Here is a 22431-nt window from a genome sequence, read left to right as displayed (position 1 = left end):
TAGGATTGGATCATGCAGATGATTCGGAATCCTGAAATAGAACTTGCAGGAACATCCCGGACTAGAGGAAGTAAAAACAAACTAAGCTACTGTGGCTTCAAAGGCATGCCGAAATGATAAAACGGTGTGAACTAATCACTCCCTATTTCAGCATGAAATACCTCGTCATTCATTTTTCAATGGATCGAGAATTCTTAGTCCTTTATCCAGGTTGAGGAAAAACATTACATCAGAGCAAAATCGTAAAAACGTACTGCTACTCACAAAAAATAGTCAAGAAAAATATCTAGTATCTACATATTAATTTTGATTAAAAGCATTTCCCTCGTATCTTGAACATTGAAATATGATGCCACATCATGCGATTCTGCATGCATGAGGTGGAAACAGCGGAGACCAGGCTGATTCACACTTTTACTCTCGCTTTTTCTCCAAAAAAAATGACTAACAACAGAACTAAAAAGTATTAACATAATGAAAATAAGGCAACATTTTTATGTCATTTTTATTGATTAGCTTATTCTGTTGTTTCTTTGTATGATGTCTCCGAGTACAAAGAAACTAATTTTATTCACATACAAATATGTTTTCGAGCTGTAAGTTGTATATTTATCCTGAATCTAATATTACTTCGAAAACGTTACTATACACTCGTGAAAAAAGGTAAAATTCTTCGAGAAAATATTTTATCCTTCCATCAATTGTTAAAATCACCGGACAATTTTCGCTCGCAATCCACCGTACGATAAATTTAGTTCACACGATAAATCTTTTACGGAATTTTTCATGACTGACCACCCCAATATTACCAAATAGCTAAAAATCAATTACTTCCGGAATGGAATTGTCTACAGTCTAGCATATGATAGCAACCGAAATTTAACTCTTCCTACTCAAAGCTAACCTTCGCTCCATCACCCTGCTCTCTGTCGACAGAATGCAGACGCGGGTAAATTTCCCTTTGTTTAAATTGGCAGGGGAGTGATATTTTCACATTCATGGTAGGAAAAACAGTTCCGTTCCTACAAAGATCACTTGAGATTATACGCAAAAAATTCAGAATTCTAGGATGTTTCATAATCGAACCTGCTATGTAGTTCCCAATGCAGTACTTCAATGCTACCATGCCACAATAATCATGCAATCTTATCAAAAATTGTATATATTTTACCTTGTGGAAATAATTCCAACTTCGATTTTCTAAGAAATGTCCTTAGTTTTCAGTGAAAATATAGTCTGAGGCTAAACATTTATTGCGTATACAATTCTCTACATGACTGAGTCACTACTTCAAGTTAAGATCAGTTTTTAATGAAGTTAGGCTTTCATAAGGATCGTACAGATTGAAATCCACAACGCTTGGTTCAAATAATTTGCAAGGGGAGCATTTATTCCATTAAGTATAGCATATTACTCATTAGAACATAACAACCCTAATCGTATAATTATGGGTACCGCTCATCATTATGCGTAAAACTATACTAAGAAAATCACTCTGATGATGCTTCTTTCTGACTCTATGACCACATTAGTAAGGTTCTGGTGAATTACTTTGTAAATACTGTTCTAATAACCGCTAATATCAACCAATAATTCAGTTTCACTACTCCTCCCGAAATTAACCAATAATACTGATCCAGCATTCCTCTTGGAAACATAGTTCTGAGTGTTCTAGAGAATCTCTCGTCTTGCTTCATGGCTCGTATCGAATGAAGTCTATGCTTTCGAGCAATTTCCAGTTCCCCTTTTTCATGGTTCCGCTTTGGTGCGGCATCCTGCTCCCGCCGTGCACTCACCACAGGGAAGAACGGAATGTCACCAGAGCGGCGAAGAGAAAATAATTAGTCGTTCAATCGCCTTTGAAAAAATTAATCCCGTGCGGATTTTAAAAAATGCCTAGTAATACCCCGCGTGCGGTCACCGTCCCACTTTGGAGAACCCCGCGTGCATTGAATGTTGAACCCCTTCCAACATTTCCGACGCCGCGTCGTGCGACGCTCGGAACAAGCGCGTGAAAAAAGAAAATGCTGGATTTCTTTTCTCTCTCTCCCACTCTCGGAAGGCAAATGATGATAAAAATAACACGAAAAGAGGTAACACGAGCGGAATCGGAAAATACGAGGGGCTGGAAGTCGGGAATGATGAAATTCCTCAACCGCAAGTAAACCTATATTCCACACGCTTAGCGTATTAGCCATGGATCCCGAAAATCCGCGATTAGATTTATTTTTCACTCCTGAGAACACAAAAGCTTTAGTAACTACAATTTATTCGTGCATGTTAATGTCGAGAGATTTCACCCGAATTTTAATGAATTATCGTCTGATTGAGAGTCCATTGCACAACCGTATAGATGACAGCGTCTTCAAGATATCGGCTTTATTATTATCTCACGTCCAATTGTTAGTTAACCGACAGTGCAGTTAATTTTTACGATGAGGAATGGGAGGGGAGGAAGGATGAAGAGAAACTCGCCATTGCTATGAGCCTGGTCTTAACGAAAGGTATAAAAGGTGGTCAACCTAACGTCCCATTCGACGGACGGGATGCTATACTTCAGCAGCGCTCAACATAAAACTCAAGCAGGGATCGGTCTTGATTCCTCTGAAGCTATTCTGCCATAATTTAAATTTTCTCCGAACTCACGGGGTTGTCAACCAGCAGTTTAACCACCATTGCAAACCATACCCTTTCAAAATTATTGCGTACTCTTGTACACAGGCATGATATAATAAGTGCCCATAAGCAATTATGGTCCAGAATATGAACTTAATTTCTGTAAACGCTGGAATTAAACCCGGAACGAGGCAATCACATTACTCGCTATCCCCGTAGTTATAAACAAATCGCTAAAAGATAATGACTGCATCCAAACGAACGAAATGCTGGGAGTGTTTTCCCCTTGCGGAAATGGCAACAACCGTCACAAAAAAATGAAATAGGAATAATAAAACGCGGAGGGAATCAGAAAACGCGCGCGGAACAGCGTGAGGAAGAGACAAAGTGAATCCAAGACGAGAAGAGAGAGAGAGAGAGAGAGGGAGGCTGGAGTGGTTATCCGAAGTACGCGGGGTCGGGGAAAAGTAGGAGGAAGTAGTACGTAATGTGAGGGATTTTGAGGTTGCGCGGAGAGTAGTGTTGCGAGGAGGAGATAGGGAACAAGGGGCGGGGGAGAGTGCATCGGGATGGAACGCTGGTAAGGGGGAGGAGGTATAGGGAGGGGCAGGAGGATTGTGCAGCGGAGAAGAAGAAGATAGGTGGGTTGAGTTGAGGTCGTATCAGATATTCGGGCCGTTTTATCCGAGACATCTTCCCCCGTCAACCTTTTCCTTTGCACTCTCCCATTCTCTCAGCTGCTACCCCACATCCCCTACCTACTCTCAAACACACACAATCACTGAGTTTTCCGCCTCCCATCCCCTTAACCCCTCGGCCTGGCCTCTCCCACCTTTAGCCTCATCCGCTTCGCTCTCTTTCTCCCTCTCAACACACACCACCACCGTGGGAGGAAGTTCGCCACACCCTCTTAAGTCCGACGAGAGAGAGAGAACCCATCCCTCGACTCACCCATTTTAACCTTCCCTTCACGTCAAATCTCTTTCGCCACTCCACGACATAACCGCTATCCGTTTTCTGAGAGTCTCCGCAGAGGGACTCCGTTGATACATACACTACCGTTGTTGACAATTAAGTCACCAGTTTTCAGTAAATCCGTGGAAGATCAATCGATAGGAAGGAAAGAACTTCAGCCCGAATCACATGATAATTTTTTCACGCACAAGTCCAGTGATTATTCCAGGCAATCTTTATGCTCATTACGTTCGCTACCATAAACTCAATGGTGTCGCCACAATACAGGGTGTTTCAGGAAGAATCTGTAATACTTCAGGAGGAGGTAAGGGAGACAATTTTAAGAATATACGTATTTATAAACATGGGCTCGCAACTCCTTAGTCACTGAGCTATGGCAACGCAAAATATTTTTTGATACAATTTTCAGTTACTATGAAAACGGTTTTTCTTGGGTACCCAGTCTTTTCGACATTTTATTCAATACTTTGTATTTTTGTGGGCATCAAATAATTATGGACGGGTGAAAATCTGAGATTTTAATTGTTTGAAACAATTATCCTCAAAATGGATGTGATTGCGCAATCGTATTGTTGATAATCTGCCAAATCCCTCGTTTAACTAGCCTAAATTATTAGCTTTCAATAAATTATGGAAGATTACTCAATAAATACGAAAAATTCTGGCGCGTATGGTCTTGTGAACCAAACTTTACCTAAATAAGACTTATTATACACAAAAATGTACACAACATAAACCAAATACGGTAAGAGTTTTAAAAGTAAAGTAGCGTGAGCAATCTGGCGTAAGCGTTAAATAAACCTGAGGAAGATCGATAGGTACAAATAAAAGCATTCAGCACCAATTCACGCATGAATATAGTTTGCACAATAATTACAAAATTATATAAAAAGCAACGTTAATCAAAATGTGATTAATTTTAACAACACGTGATCCGTTTTTAGGATTATTAGCTTTCGATAAACAAATTAATGTGTAATTACGACGAATGAAAAAAAATAGTGGTTTACGCTTAACTCTCTATCTGGGATACCTAGTCAGTATACACTGCCACGTGTTTTCTGCTAGTAAACAACACTTTTGGAAAGTGAATAATGCAGAGGAAATCTGTTGGCAATCCATAATAAGCTAATATTCAATCGGTCTCATATCGAAACATAGGTAAGCATGAGTACGAATAGGTATTTTGCAGCATTTTGCCATACCCCGGCGAGAGGCAAAATATGGCTCTGTTGCTAATTCATCCCTTTTGAATTGATTTCAATGCTGAATATGTTAACAGTCGATCGAGGGTCGCAATAAAAATAGGGTAAACACTGTACACACTATCACAAATTCGTACGGTTATATAAAACTGATAGCAATCTATTACTGAAGGCTTACAGCATGATGTCATACGCATATAAATAACGTCATATTTATGCTCTAACGCAATCGTAAAATAATTTGTGTGACCAATCAGTATTATCATGCTTCAAGTAACAAACTAGTTTTTACAGAAAAACAACATTTTTAAGAAACCGAAAAAAAATTGTTATAAGCTTTGGCCTAGTGCTAGGATGTTGAATCTTTTTTCAATCAACCAAAGTATTTGGGTACTATCTCTCATACAATCATAACACATCCCTGTCTCTAACATAGAGATTATAAATTTTATAGTTTTGACATGACGCGACTACGTACAGTAGATTGGATAAAAGATTTTGTGCAATCGGACACCTTTAATATCAGTTCAATTATTTGGCAGTTCACTCAGCAGTACGGCCAATGCAATTCACGCTAACATCAAGCAGGCGTGGATATCATCACCCGGGGCGAATTGGTCCGTCACACATCTCAACTCGAGCCAGGCCCAATGATACTTCGGCGATCGAACGAGAACCGTGGTTTCCATCGCGAAAGGCCAATGCCCTTACGTGTGTCATTATTTTTTATTGCGCATAAAGTACATAAAATCACATAACCCGCATGTATGTGCAACACATTCCGGTATTATTACGCCTATACCATCCGCTGAGAGAAAACTTACATAGTCACAACATATAATATCCACCGTATACGTATCTTTTCTCTTTCCTCCAGCGTCTGGCTTTCTCTCTAACCCCCTCTCAACCCCATCCCCCCACAATTCCACCTCTCCAGCATTCCTCTCTCGTATTTGCTTCCTTTTTTTACTCTTCCGTACCAAGCCTCCCTCGCTTATTGATCGCCTTAAAGCACTCCAGAGTTCCACGTCCTAAACGAATTCGCGATTTCCACCGTGGTTCTCTCCTTCCCGATTATCAACGATGCGCACTTTCTTCCACGGAGCGGCATGGGAAGAGAGGGAAGAAACCTTCCCTAGTTTGCCTAATTAAATGTTCGTCAAGAGATTATCGCCAGAGATACATCCGCCCTCGAGGAGAGTTGCTACCGACGCCGAGAGCTGCGAGCGGGTCCACCGGCAACCCGAGAAATATGCGCACGATGAGCGCCCGACTTCGAAACAGACGCGTGTGAAGAGGATTTTTAAATATCACGGCCGTGCGTTTCAGTTACAGCAACGAGAAGATGAGTGGCCACGGTCAGGGATTGTTGAAATTTACACCGATAACCTTACCATCAATTCATGAGCAATGTGATTTCGTTAGACAGTATGATATCTATTTAACTTTGGCAAGATAAACAACTCAAACATGTAGGCATAAAATACAAATTTGTTAAAGACATTCATTTTAGTAAGGTAATTATTGTGAGTTATATGCATCCATTGCCAAAGACATTGAAAAAATGTGGATAGCGTTGAGGTCTGCGCAGCCTTCGAAATATTACAGAGCCTTCGAAATATTACATTATCACCTAGATTTCAACAGGAGACTAAAATAATGTGGGAGGAGGAGGCTCAATACCCATTGTAGCCCAGTAGAACCAACCGCCAATTATCAAGTGAATCTTAGTTCGACTTCACCTATGACTAAGAACAACCATCTCATATGACATTTTGACAGAACACCTGATATTCTGACAAAAGGATATTCTGTACTGGCTTTCTTAAAGCAGGGAAAGGATCTTGGTTCATGTGGATTAAAATTTAATCTTACTTGGATTGTTTCTACTGCTTGAAAAAAAAACATAAAAGTATAACAAGCATTTCTTCAAGCATGATCGATAAAATATACTTTCAAATATTAAGTACATACGATCTTGAGTATTTCAGCACGGATTTTTGAGGTAGATTTCACCTGAATTTTTGCTCCTTTAAGTGCACCTTCGCCAAGTTTCGATTCCGGTAAATCTACCTCAAACAGCCGTGCTGAAATACTCAAGATCGTATGAACTTAATATTTAAAGTGTATTTTATCGATCATGCTTGAGGAATGGAAATATTTTACTACGGTAGGTAGCGTATTTCATATGGTATTTAAATGTAATCTCTAAATATAAAACAAAATTCTCTAAACAAAGTTTATATGTGCCACATTTATAAAGTATTATTATAAAGTATTACATATTTGTTCCCTAATTTCCACGTTAATAACGCACCGCCAACACGCATATCTACATCATGATACGGGTGCAGCACCTGCGCGATAACTCACAATGAGCGACCTCAAATGCGAGTAAAAACCGTATAATATCACAAATAAATAGCATTGGTGCGAAGGAGCTTGCACTTGATCTCTCACATGGAAATTCAGTAAAATGCATTCAAAGACAAAGTTTTACTAGAAATAATTACAATTCAATTCCAATTTAGAGAGCAATTATCAATTGTAACCAAGAGTGTAAAATTACATTTCTGCGACGAAACTCTTTCTGATAAATAATCTACACTCTAATCTCGAATCCTACTCGCAAAGCCTGCAAAAATTTTCACTGATTGTTCCACAGAGATCGCGGGATTATTTCGTTTAACCTAGAGAGAAAGTCTAAAGCATTTCTGTGACTTAACAATCCCAAATGTGTAACATATATAACTTATAATAACATAGTAAAAGTAATAAGAAAGGTTTCTTGGACTCGGCATTATCCTCAAATGGCCTCGATCAATTTTTAACAGGAAATTCAATGACACAAGTTTTTCCCCTTAGGATTCCATTTCACCAACATTACCACAGTTATGCAGCTTCATTCGCAAGTGTTTAAAATTCATGCATCATGCATTCATGCCAAATTGCATCAATGTGATGTTTTGATTTAATGGACGGACTAGTAATGTATACGTGTGACGGTAAACCACTAGTCAAAAAGATTTTGTGCTACACATTGATTCGACGCAAGAACCCTCTTCGGATTTTTGGTGGATAAATGCTCAAAATATAAAGTTTGGATTCCAAATATGAACCAAAACCCTCAATGATAGCTTTTAAAACCTGAAAATTGTAACTTGGGAGGTGGTTTGAAAGCGGTTATCGACAAAACTACAGTGATTTGTTCATAAGGTTAAAATAATTATTTTGAAATTAACATTTTAAGTGGTGAAAAGAAATCGAAAATGGAAAAAAAACTCATCAGATTCAAATTTATCATTATTTAATGAAAATATATTCGAGGCACTTCAAACGTGACTTAAAAGTAGAGCCATAATGGACAAAATAGAAAATCTACAACTGACTGATTTCCATGATGACAATTTTAATACCTAGAGGTAATTTAATATTCATCGTAATCCTAAAATGCTACGATAGTTTATTTTCTAAAAGATATCAGTGACCTAAAAACTTGAGTGACTCTTGATTTCAGCCACTATATTTTACTTCGAAAAATGAAAAACCTAAGGTGATTTATTTCATCTGAGAAGCAACCCTTATGCAGTTTATTCTTTCAGCGCTACGTCTCCACTCCAACAAAGCGCCCTCCAGTGCGAATAAATCCCCAACTGAGGCGATGAACTCCCTAATAATTCGCTCCAGTTTACACGAGCCGGCTCGCGCTCCAAATCCGCTCGATGTAAAACCGTTGAAATTATACCACTTCAGACAAAACCGATCTGGCACAGAGCGAGATGATTACTAATTTTCCAGCCGATTATGACTGCCTACGTCGCGACGGAGTGATCTATACGACCGGCTGCGGAGCACGACGCCGCTCTTGCCAGGGCATCACGTATACGGGAACCTAGAAGGGAGGGGAAGAGGTTGTACATTTGGATTTCCACGCTCCCAAACACATTTCTCTCGCAAACTGTAGCGAACTAGTCCTCGCCTACATCCACTCACTCTCACACAACGCCCGCACCGCGCCGCCCACGCCACCTCTCGCCTCTCCCGCAATCCCCTAACGGCTCAACCCTTCCCACACCACCAAGGCTATGACTAGTACTAACTCACCGACACGAACTTGTACCGTGTTGTTTCTCTCCGCTAACTATTTGCGCAGAAAGCACTTCATTTGTTCGCTCTCTCTCTCTCTTCCCTCATACTCCGTCTGCACCTATCCATTCATTACCCTAGCTCGCGAAGCATTATTAGAACTTCCTAATCTTACTCTCTAACCTTTACGGTATTGGGGTCATCTGAAATAAGTTAAAATAAGCGCAATCAAAAGTAAGTCCACATTAAATCGTATCAGGCTTAACGGGGTGGAAATGCGATATATCCAAGATAGAATATAAACAACAAATGGTAATTTCCACACTTAAATATATAATTCCATATGAGGTGCTTTTAAAATGACGTAGTGTAAAAAACGTGATTGGTGGAGGAGTTATACATTAAAATATGGAAATTACCATTCACTGTTAATATTTTATCATAACTCCGTGTTAGCTATTTAAAGGCACCAAATTTCTGCGTAACATAAGAACTTAAGAGGAATATATTATACGCAAACGCTAAAGGAAAAAAATTCGCTATAGAAATAACACCAAATGGCTATACACAAAACTCTTTCAAAGCTTACCTTAACACGTTCACTGCGGCGTGCGACACTGTGTCGCGTGGCAAGTTTGTTTCTGCCGGCGGGCGTCGACAGTGCGTCGCTGTTGACTGCTTTACATTTTTAGTGCCCATATTGGTTTCGCTTGAAGCGAATTTCTTTCCGATGCATTGTCAGCCCTCAGAAAGGTCGACAGATAGTTCCGGTGGTTTCCGCCGTGAGTTTAGAGTTTTTTGTTGCCGGCCAAGATACTCAATTTGTAAGGTGGGTTCATTGGCTCCTGAATTTTTTTTCGGAATTTTTTCACCGCATGCATTTTATTTAGATTCATTTCACTTGGTAGAAATTAATTTGTATTTAATTTCATCTTTCTTGCCCGTATCGTGTAACATTTTCGTATCTTATAACGGCTTTACACACAATGTCTACATTTTTTTCGTGGAGGTGTTTTCTGGACATCGATACATAATGTGTCAATGTAGTGTACCCCACCTTCAAAGGCCCGGTTCCTTTTGCCAAGGAGAAAAATTTAGTTCAGTGTTTGCTATGATCCCGTCAAGACCGAAGGATATTACCGGCGGCAGTCGTCTTGTTTTTTCTTTTCTGCTCAGTCCACTTTTTCAACGGTAAGTTCTACTTATTTTTTTATAAATATTTGGTGTGATTTGATAAACTTATATAGGATAACATGATATCTTTTTGCAACGAGTAATAATGAAGTATTATTCTGTATATTTGCACTCATTGAATTAAGGATTCATTACATTGGATTATTTTTCAATGATTTTTTTAGACATGGATCAACCAAAATACGGCGTCAAACGGCATTTATCTAATTCCTTGAACTTTTCTGGCGAGCCATCCCCCGTTGTTCGTGGCACTTCCTCTTCACTGACGTCGCCTGGACCTACATCCAGTGGCCTGCTGTTTGGATCGCCTTCACCTAAGAAAACAAAATCCCGTGTGCCGGTCAAAAAGCAGTGGACAGACGAGGAGCTACTCGATGCGTTGCAGAATTCTGACAGGGAAGAGGATCTCAATTCTGACTCGGAATCCAGCCCAGTGGAATGCACCGATGAAGATGAGGAAGGTGATGATGATGAAGAAGAGGCAGGTGATGTTGATTTTTTTCCAAATGCAACTCCATCTATTGCCGTAACAACCGCGATGTCAGCTAGCCGACCAGCCATACCATCTCCCGGGAGTCAAGTGTCCCAAAATCACGGTGCATCTGTTGTAAATGTACCACCAGCTGCAGCAGGGCAACCATCAATATCGACTTGGTGTCAAAACGCGCATCCTTCCGCACAAATTCCTTTTTCAGGAAATTCTGGGTTGAAAATAATTCCTCAAGGAAATAAACCTCTAGATTATTTTTATTTGTTATTTTCTGATCAAATATTCGATTTAATATTGCAGCAGACAAATTTGCAGGCACAAAATTTGTCATCTAAGAATGTTTCACCTAAAGCTCGCATAAATGGATGGAAAGACATCAACCGTGATGATTTAGAGGTTTTCTTGGGTTTGCTTTATCTTTCTGGTCATATTCATGTACCCAGTTTTGCACATTATTGGATGAAAAATTCGGTGTATAACTTTCCCCTTTTCCGAAATGCCATGGGGCGCGACAAATTTTTACTTATTCTTAGAACTCTTCATTTTGCGAGAAATCCTCAGCAAGGTGAACCTAAACCGTCAGACCCACTTTTCAAAATCAACCCATTGGTGGAGTTATTTCATCAAAGAATGTCAGACATTTATTATCCCTCTAAAGAGTTGAGCCTAGATGAGTCAATGTTGTTATGGCGGGGACGCCTTTTCTTCAGGCAATATATCCAGAATAAGAGGCACAAATTTGGTATCAAACTATACATGTTGACACAGCCTAACGGTCTATTGTTGAAATTGAGAATATATTGTGGTTCTGCTGATAAGGTAGTAGGTGGAATTGGCCATGTTGAAAAGGTCGTGAAACACCTTATAAAAGATCACTTAGATGTAGGCCATGCAATATATATGAATAACTATTATTCTGGGGTTGGTCTAACAGCTTACTGTCTTGATCGTAAAACATACGTAACAGGAACCTTGAAGGCGAACCGGAAAGGTAACCCATCAGATATAGTGCAAAAAAAGTTGAAGCCTGGTAATGTAGAAGCAACTTACTCTAATAATGGCATCTGTGTTCTCAAATGGCGGGACAAACGTGACGTTCTAATTGTGTCCTCAGAGTTTGGCGCCCGTATGTCTGAACACAAATCCCGCTCTGGTAAGGTTACTCAAAAACCTGAGGCTGTCCTAAATTATAACGAGTTTATGGGAGGGGTCGACCGATGTGACCAATTATTAGCATACTACCCCTGTGAAAGAAAAACTCTTCGCTGGTATGCCAAAGTTGGCGTTCACATATTCCACGTTATACTGAACAATGCCTTTATACTGTACAATATTTTCAGCAATAATGAAAAATTGACTCTTTTGCAAAATCGGGATAGTGTGATTCAATCACTAATTTATCAACATCGGCCACCTCTTGAATCTTGGGAAGAAAATCCCAAGTCAAAAAACATCCATGTTCCGAAAGAAGTTCCCCGAAATGAAAAAAATAGAAAAATAAGAAAGAGATGTGTTATATGTAAAAATGCAAACATGCGAATAGAGTCGAACTATTACTGCGATCTATGTCCAGGCAAACCAGGATTATGTCTTGAAAGCTGTTTTGAACGATTTCATGGTTATAAATGAAAGACTGTACTGATATTATTACATATTGCTCTTTGTAAAAAATATCTTACCTATTTGTAATTTATGATTATATGTTTTTCTCTTGTAAAAAAGTGTTCATAAGGATGTTGAAATAAATATTTATGTTTCTGGAAAGTCTACTTGGTTTCAATGTCCAAAAGTAATGGATGGTAAAAAATGTGTAATGTTACTGAAAAATTGATTTGGATCTCAAATATATACCTATCGTTTACAATAAACTTAACTTATTGATCTGACATGAATAAAGAGAGAATCTGACAAAGTAACATTATTTGGAAAATCCAACCGAGAAAATGGATTTTTTTACATTTTACGCTTTTTTGCAGTAATTTATATTTCATGTATCAATTTTTATTTGGTTGTATGTGTGCGAGTTACTTAGATTAACTATTTTTAAGCTATACACTAGTGAATTCTTGTTGTTTTATGAGATATATTCTGCGTGTACCCAAAAAACTATGACGCGCTCTTGGCGTTGATCTACGCACACGTGATCGTATGCCACTTTCGAATGCTTGCGCAAGCATAAAAATGACTCGCACTAAAATAATCTATAACTATTGAGCCCGTATACAAATTCTTAGGAAACTGGATGGATACAAAACCTGCCACAAATACAGTACACCATAGCGAATGTGAACAAGCAGGAATTCCCGTGTTTTGCGGGACTGCATAAGCAAAACCTATTCGAGGGGCTTTCTTACGGCGGCAGTCGACACTGTGTCGCAAGTCGTTTTTTTTTATAAACAATGTCCAAAATGCAAAAAGGTATTTAGATATAGTTTCTAAATGTCAAAAAGAGAATATTAAAGAAATAAAACATTTCAGCCATCGGGGAGACTAAAGAAATTTAGCCCAGCAGTGAATGTGTTAAGCTCTAATAATATGGATTCTCTTTCGTGTTAACAGCTGGCATCCGAACACGCCACACGCTCATCAACTCGGCTTGCGGGATAGTACGTAGATAATAACACAGAAACGGGCATTTATGAAATATTTTCAAGTACGCAGATATTATTGCGAATAAATTAAGAACGTTAACCTTTCCTGCTCAATTGCAACCCTCTTCATTATGCGAATGTCATAGATTTGAAGTGTTGACACAAAGTACAATATTTGGGAATATTACGGTTCTAAAATTAGACATGAGGATTAATAAGATGGAGGAAGAATATTAATCACATCCTAAACAGTAACCCTAAAATATAATTTATAGGTACTCTCATGGATTTCGGCTCCCAAAAATTAATTTTTTCTGAGAATTATTTTATCCCAAATTCTTCCATCCCATTTTACCTTCAAAACTATACCGTCCACTTCAAACCTACCAGCTACCTTCCCTACCTCCTACCTATCCACCTTCCCTATTTAGAGGATAATTGATTGTTCACCATGAGAGGTATTCTACGCTCAGACATAATAATCTAAATTGGCCGATAAAGCATAACCAGGAATTGATTTAATTTCTACGAGATGTTCTCGTTTTCTAACGTAGCTCGATGGTATCTATTACTAGCCACCACGTGCAAATATGCAAGAGTTGGTACCCCAAGAGGTAATTAAAATAAAAAAACAACACTTATAATCTACCATCATGCTAAATATTATGAAGTCTGACAAACAATATACTCAGCGTTATATGTGGTGTGCTAAAGTAAAAATGCAGCGGTATAATTAAAGAGATAAGATCAAATATAGATCATTATGTGGGTTTAGAGAAACTAAAAGTTCTTTCCTCGAATTTTCCATACAGGGATACTCTTTTAATTTTATTAAACATCAATCAAAACGAATATATCTAAAGCTAATTATGCAGTTTGTCAGTGTCATTATTTCCTTTCCCCAGCATCTAATAAAAGCTAGGTTGACGCGTTACATACTCTATACGATGGTAAAATTTGCGATCAAAAAAAATTTAAATGCATTCCAACCATCTTGAAGCTCATGAGCATTTTTTTATGCTTCAGCATTTGCATGAATGTTCTTTCTTAAGTATTTTGAGTTATTTGTAACTCATTCCGTTTTTTTCTCTTTCCAGAGTCAAAAACTGGGCCCTCAAGTTTGGCGTCGACCTCTGGGAGTTTGGCAGGCAGTTTACGAAGATGAACAAGATACAGAGGGTGAGTATAGTACTAATTCACGACGAATGGCGGAGGCGGGCCTCCTTTCATTGGCCAGAGAATCGTATATCAATAGGAACCAGACTTGTTTCAGCACCAAGTTTCGTTTGTTAGTGTTCGCCTAACTTACATCCATAACCGCGAAGTTCAAGTTGCGTGAAATCGGATTTATTTCCAGCTCATTTCCATTAACACTTTCCCGCGAAATTTACTGTTGACACATTTGTCTCAGGAAAAACGCTTAAGACCTGCAAAACCGAATACTTTCCAGACTGAGAAAGCTCGCCTTATTTTCTGAGGTTTTAATTTCCTCAGTACGGCAGGGAGATATTCAATTACCCCAGAAACCACTCTTAAATTTTCCTCACACTCAATTACACATAATAGCTTACAGGTTAAGCAAAGGTAAGTTGTACATAAATAATAGAGAGTGCTAACTAAATTTTATCGAGGCAAATCCCATCTTAAAAACATTTTTAAAACATAGCTGCATTTTATGAGACCATTTATGAATCACAGTTTTATATTTTGAACAGTCTAACAAAAACGTGGCTAAGTTGTAAAATCCTTTATTAACTTCCATCAGCACAGGTTTCCTCGAATACAATGTAATCATGCCCAATCCGGTGATCCCATAAAAGTAGAGGATTTATTTCATGATAGCAATCTAACTGGAGTTCTCGGTTCTAAACCTATTTCGATGAGATAACTCTTCATCAAATTATAAACCAGTATGATCACTAAAATTCAAATTTGAGCTATCTTTTAATGCGATAATTCTGAGCATCAACTTCAAAAAACAATTTTAACCATATTATTGGAGTTGTTTATGATACATCTTTTATATTATCGTTACTCTAAACGAAATATCGTGGGATTGAAACCAAGCCAATGCCGACAAGTGTTAACACCTCGATCACAGTTTTTAAACTTAAACTTTTTTTAACTTCTCACTTTGGTGCAACTTTTTTTATCAACAATTCTTTCACATAAATGTTATAATAATATTTCGCATTCATTGTCTCCAGTTCTTACAACTGCTAGTTCTCTGATCGTTAAAATGATTGAATGGAAAAATATGACAAACAAATCAGGATAAATGCGCTTCCAAAAATCCATTGAATTGTTTCCAATGGCTCTTTCTTTCCAGAAATACCAAGAGCAGGAGACGCAAGTTTCAAGGAAAGATGGATTGCTCATGATTCGGGAAATGGCCCAGGAAGTGAAAAATATGATGGAAATCAAAATGAGCGCATTAACGGTAAGTACCTCATCTACTTTCTTTCTTCGTTTCCTTTACCCGAATGTTCAAATGAGTACCCCAAAGCTCAACCTATCACCATGGGAAAGGATTTATATTCCTCGCCGTCCAAAAAAGTAAGTCCTAAACGCTTTCAAACGCCAGATCAAAAATGACGCAACATTAAAGCGAAAGAAAATGACTAAGATTGATCTTCCTCCACGGTCGATGAACCCATTCACTTTTTGCTATTTTTATCTTTAACTATCCTTAAACCTATTTTTCTTACTTCACACTCCTCCTTAAATGATAGCAAAAATTATCCCAAGTGATGTAAAATTTTTGGTTCAAATTTCGAAAATCGAAATAATACTCAGGAATACCGCTGCAGTGTTGGTAAGCACCCCGTATCCCTTATTTTAGCTACATTAATCTTAAGCTACTTCGAGATGAAAAACGGATTTCCCTGAAAACTACGCTAGGAGAGTGATGTTTGGAATAAGTAATTTTACCGATAGCCATGGATGCATTCAAATCAACAGAAATTTTCAGATAAGTTTTTCAATTTAAAATAATACTAGTGATTTTTAAGCAAGTTGCAAGTATCTGATTCTTTAAATTTAGTCAATACTAGTTATTTGACTTTTTGTGGTGAAAAATTATACTTCTTGATTGATATAATCAAAATGGTGTCCAATTGAAGAGTCTTATTACCTCATTAGCGACTGGTTATCCCTCATTGAATCAATTTTGTTACAGCTCCAGACGAAAAAAGTATTCAATCAGCTTAGAAAATGAGGAGTAATGCCACCATTACAATCTCTGAAAAGAAGGCAATGTGGGCGAAAAACCCAAGAATCCAACATAAGCAACAAGGCTGCCGAGAGCAAGCTGTTCCTTATGTGCACCAAGGAGAAAATTTTACATGAAAGCCACAGCACTCGAAAATTTTCGCGTATCAATGCAGGGCTCCGGTCAACGGATTCGTGAAAAAAAGCAACGCCAAATTCAGTAGCATTCCATTCAGTAGCATTCCACGAAAGAATTTCTGAAGACTTCATGAGACTTGGGCGTTGGTCAGGTTCACCGTGGATATCTTTTTGTCGACTCGCTGGAAAAAGCTACGCTGTCGTATTAGCGACTGAGTTTCGAGAAGGGGAAGCGAAGAGGATGGATACAACCGGGTTGTACGAGTGGAATCGAGCACGTGGGAGACCAGTTGAGCGATCCCGAACATACTCGTGGAAGCGCCAGGGATCATTCTCGTAGGTTGGAGGCGCGGGGGTGAGGGTGGAGAGTAGATGGAGAGAATGGGTGAGGAGATCCTTGAGTTCCTCCCGAGACGACGCCGGGGTAACTCTCCCCGTTGTTACTCGCACAGCCCCGCCGGCGAATGTCCCATCCACGGCGGCCAAGAGGAAATTAAAATTTGCTTTGTATATTCCATTTCAAAAGGTTATTTATACTCTAGTTGGTGAAATAAAAACAGACTTTTTGCTGTCACTGCGATTAAATTGACGCGTGACGAAATTCTTTTTAAAAAATATCTTTGGAATTGAACCGTCAAGTATAGTTTAGTTAATGTTGGTGGTTGCTTTCGGGAACCGCTGCGTAGGTAAAATTATCTGCTAGACGTTTCACTCCTCCAACTAGGAGCGTTTTCAAGAGAATGGGAGGGAAACCGTTCTTGTCCCAAGCTTATATAGGTTTAGTTAATTATGTGAGAAATTTAAGCCTCGGCGGGATAAATTTCTTTCGGTAATTTGTCCTCAAAAATTAAAATATCTCAATTCAACCATCACGTATTTGTTGGCTTATTCTGTATTGGAAATTCAGGAATACTTTAATCCAGACAAGACAATACTATGTAACTTGTACTTTTCTAATGCATTCTCGAAAATATGGTAAGGAAAAAAGAATTAAATGGAACGTAAAAGTGAACTTTTACCTCCCCTTTCTTTAATCCACTTAGTTAACCCGAAAACATTAAATGGAGTTGCCGACTTTTGAATAACGAATATTCGGGGATTTAAAACAATTTAAACAGGAAACATGGCATTTTATCGAGCAGATAACGGAAAGTTAATCATTCTGTTTACACTTAATGGCATTCAAAGAAGATAAGTATTTAACCAAAGTTTAAATTATTAGCTGTAAAAGCGCTTATTGTATTGATATATAAAGAAAATAATTTTATGCACATGGTAGCAACCGAATAAAATACTAAAACAGAAATGACTTCGCATTCTGGGACTTTAATGCCCTTAAACATTGACTACACAAACAAAAATTAAAATACATCAACACATTAGATACCGATTCAAAGTACTCATGGCACGAACTCCACCGGATATTTTTCGCCACGAATTGCCAATTTAAAACTTACGTAATAATGTAGAAATATGGCACACAGAATGGACCCAAACCAACATTTTCATGTATTCAAAATTTGAAATTTTAACATTAAAATTTTCTCAGATATAATATTCATTTTTGAGACATAGGCGAATGTTAGGAAAGGTCTACTCCTCATACCGACCCTGAATAATGTAAAGGGGAGAACGTATGTTCTAAGCGAGTAATTCGTAGCGATATGAGGATAAATTACGACAGTTGAAGAGAGAAAGATGCATACTCTTGGCAAATCTACAGAGGAATGACATTACATCATAATAAAACAACTACTACATACATTTCAGCTGTAAATAAATAGGAAAGTTGGCAACCCAAGTCTTCAGCGCGACCACATGACCCTTTCTGTACGACCACCAGCAGCCTATTCCGACCATTCCCAAGAGAAACTCCAGGGGAGTATAGTTTCCCGTCTGGACAGTCGCTCTGAACTTCGCCTCCCTTTTCCATATTTTTTCTCCTAGCCACTTGCGACTGTCTCTCGAGGGGGACTTGTTAATTTTTCCTCTCGCCTCGACCTCAACGCCTTCCAAAGTCCTCTCGTCGGACGCACGAGAACTGCCCCCTGGTGAGTGCTCCACCAAAGTTATTTACGCTCAACTCCCGGGAGCAACGCACGAGTCATATGCGATGGGCAATTACAAAACCATGCTCATTGTACTCGAGATTAGAGGGCCACCGTGGGCCCTGAATAAATGGCATGGGATTTTCAATTGAGGCGAATAAAATGACGTCGTAATGTCACACACATTCATCATTATAACCGCTTCCCAAGTCACCAAGCGATTCGCACTTTTAAAGCTACATGTGGTGTTTAAATTAAAGGCTATACCGACCAAGGGAAGGAGGAATATTGCACAATTACCTCACTAATTATTACTCACTAAGTAGCATATTTTCAAGAACAAATTATTTCAAAAACAATCCAACAGGTTTATATCCAAATGTAAATAGTATATGTTAATAGCAATGTCAAAATAGACTTCTGCTGTCATTACGATTAAATTAATAATGTTACCAATATTACCACGCAATTCCTTTTCACGCGCGCAAAATGCATATTCATCTAAATTTACAAGATAATTATCCTTTTAATCAAAATTAATTGGTTCTCTCTCCTTGATATCAACTCTGTAATTGGTTTTATCAGAGGATTTAAATTAATTACTCGGATAAAAATGACCTCCATATTGAAATTACGATCGACATAATTAGACCCCTCTACTTGCAATTAATAATTCGTCACGATTTTTATTATATCTTGGAAAAAAATTAGTTACTACAAAGTATCGGATAGGAAAAGGATCGAAATATTGTAAATTATGAAACTCTTTCGTAGTTTTTCGGAATATCCCATTGATTAAGTTGTGCAAGGTGTTAACCGCGGCAAAAAATACCTGAATAATTAATTAGCCGATACCTACAATCTTCTGAGACTATAAGTAAAACTGTAGTCGAGCGGGAGCATTAAATATAAATAATAATACTAAATTGGCTTCAAAAGGTAATTAAGATTATGATTAGGGGAATCAAAACAGGCTGACAGAGATATCTCAACGTAACCGTCACGCATTTTTAAGTTAATGCTATCAAGGAAATTTAGAAATATATATTACGTTACAAAAACTTTTTTCTCAAAATGAAAAAGAAAAATTTCCTTTCTTTTCTTTATCTTTCTTCCATGATGTCTTGTTTTAAGGTTATTACAATTTTTGTGATAACATTTTCTATCTTTTTGATGGATACAATTTATCAATGACTTGGTATTGAAATGATTCTGTAAAAACATTATAATACTTGTTTTACATTACACAAGAAAAAATGTTTCCTAGAACTAGTTCAAATTTATTGACCATGAAAATAAATTTCTCCACCATCGCTCATTTGTGTTAGAATAAATGTGAGTCCCGTTAATTTCGGTACACAACCGAAAAATTCTTCTCTTTTCTCCTTGAAAAGAGACGGGTTTGACCGTCTGCTGGTGACCTCCTATTCACTTGAATACCTGCTCCATCGTGGCTAAAGCGTACGGAAAGCTAAACAAGAGACAAAACCAGAAAACCCTCATCGCGCGCGTTAAAAACGTTTAATTCGCAGATGAGTCAAACTGAAAGGTTACGGAGAGCATCAACCCATAACTATCATCCCATACATCCCTCGACTCACGACTTATTTTCCCCACCACATAGGCTTCCGCCCATACACTCCTCGTTGGCACAACATCTCCCACTCTCCGAGTCGCTCCGGCGAACCCATACCCACTCCCCTATCCCTTACGAGGCTAACGGTTGAAACCAATGTCGCGCCAGCAGCAAGCGCCAAGCACGCCTTTCCACTCCGTCAAAAAACTCAACGGGGCTCAACCGGTGTGAAAGAGAGAGACGCCTCTCGCGACTCTTTCCAGCGAGTTCTATCTCTTCCGCATCTTCCCTCTTTCTCTCGCCACACGTACAAACACATGCACTCACCTATTCTCTCACCCGCGGCTTTTATCCCCGACGCAAGAGAGACTTCCACAATTTATCCAACGCGCCTTTTGTCTCTTACCTACCCCTCCACCGACCGTTTCTTGCTCTCCTCCTCACGTACTGCCTCTCCACACGCGCGCGTTCACGCCCGGCTTTTAAGGTCATCGTCACAAGTCATCAATCCGAGGATTGGTTTGCTACATCTCTTTCTTCCTCCTTCGCTCTAGTCTCGCCGTTCACCTGGACGCTTTCCGCGACAGATAGTGCGGCCTCCATCATAAATGAGGACTGGGACACGCAATATTTTTCCGCGGTCAGCTTTGATTTCATTCGCATCGGTAAGCATCTAATTGGTGGTAGATTTATCTTACCAGCTAATTTTCATTTGACATTATTGTTACATCATTTTTACTTAATGTATGCACACAACATAACTTGGAGTACCTCGAATTATCAATAACCAGGCCAATTAAGGGCATATTCCCTCAATTACAGCACAAACCACGCATCAATTGTGAAATTGTTTCTCGATGATTTACATCACCAATAGGAGATGTAAAATGAGTAATATAACGTTTTTACTTAATCATTCCAACACCAAGTCATTGTAAAATAGCATTCTCTGCGAAGATGAAAAAAATTATCACAAAAAGAGGACCTACACCTTCAAACAAGATATCCGAAAAGAAACCCACAGAATAAGGAATTTATAAATTTTCAATCAATAAGAATATTTGTCTAAATAACCCCGATAAATTTTGAGAAGTTAAATGAATGTGAGGTATTTAAACGCAAAATTACTACGAATTGTCTTTCGATAGTAAGAATTATCACCTAGTCAACACATATTAAGGATTATTATTACAGCGCACCCTGTTTTACCACCCCGAATAAATATACCCAATAATTCCTGCTGCGCAGTCAGCCAAAGCTGCAGCCAACACTCTATTATCATGAGAAATGGAAAAAGTGAGAAAATAAAACGCATATAAAATGTTATTAAATGATACATCTCCCTCAACATGAGCATTTTATTTTACTATAATTAAATTTAAAATCTAAATAAACAGCATGAAAATAAACCCTCTTTTCATGCCGCGCCGATCAGATCTAGGTACCATGCGCAGTAGCCGATTATCTCTCACATATGTTTACTCTTAGGGTAAAGGTACAAATACGATTCCCACACGAGCATCTACATGCTTAATGCCCAATGGAAAAGAAAGACATAATAGAGGCAAAATTAAAATGAAATCATTCCTGAAAAACCATACCATTTTGGTTTTATCTAGACCGTGTAATTAGACCTGTTGCGACCTTACATCTGTTCTCTCTCTTGATTGTTACTAGAAATAACAAGGGCGAACTACACCTCGACTTCGGAAAAGTCAACAACCTCTGAGTGAATTTTTAATCGCAACACTCGGTCGCCAACGTGACCTTTAAGGCAACAAAGACCATTCTTCTCGCTTTCTAAATGTCGTCCTCATCATTAATTCGTAATCTTGAAACTTTAACATTAGCCTAATTGCCTATAGTTATAAATAAAAGGTATCCTGATTTTTGCTACCGAATAGGAAATGAGAGACTTGGCCTAATCGACTAATGTTCTACTCGACTTCTTCTTACCACTGTCATCCGTGTAATATATGCATTCTACGATAATCCAAATGAGGCAAATTATATTGATTGTATTGTTCTAGCATCAAAATAATATAGGAATTGACAATTATCCTCAAATTAAACCTAAAATCCATGGGAATTTCCTCAAAATCGTCATAAAATATATGTGTATATCGTCTAAATTTCTAAATAACTCGCCATTAACTGAATACCCATTGATGAATAATAGAAGCGCAAATACAATTGAAACGTTTTTTCCTAATTTTTTTTTTAATTATGGACCGAAAATTCTAAAATCTCAACTATAACAATAACTATTATTTCCACGCTTCAGTTCCGCACACAACAAAAA

General features: G+C 38.3%; 1 protein-coding gene and 1 long non-coding RNA gene across 2 annotated transcripts in view; one reads left to right on the top strand and one right to left on the bottom strand.

Annotated features, from left to right (window-relative positions):
• The window catches only part of LOC124157523 (voltage-dependent calcium channel subunit alpha-2/delta-3), a 315282-nt gene that overhangs the window by 205213 nt on the left and 87638 nt on the right, over window positions 1-22431 (top strand). The window contains exons 2-3 of the mRNA XM_046532332.1: window positions 14255-14336; window positions 15487-15597. Of these exons, the coding sequence (XP_046388288.1) occupies window positions 14255-14336; window positions 15487-15597 (193 nt within the window). The remainder of the gene's footprint in view (window positions 1-14254; window positions 14337-15486; window positions 15598-22431) is intronic.
• The window catches only part of LOC124157525, a 184070-nt gene that overhangs the window by 136339 nt on the left and 25300 nt on the right, over window positions 1-22431 (bottom strand). The gene's annotated exons all lie outside the window — the stretch shown is intronic.

The sequence above is a fragment of the Ischnura elegans genome, chromosome 4 (genome assembly GCF_921293095.1).
Source record: "Ischnura elegans chromosome 4, ioIscEleg1.1, whole genome shotgun sequence".
Taxonomy (NCBI): domain Eukaryota; kingdom Metazoa; phylum Arthropoda; class Insecta; order Odonata; family Coenagrionidae; genus Ischnura; species Ischnura elegans.
The sequence above is the reverse complement of the archived record's forward strand: the minus strand, read 5'-3'. Positions and strand labels throughout refer to the sequence as shown.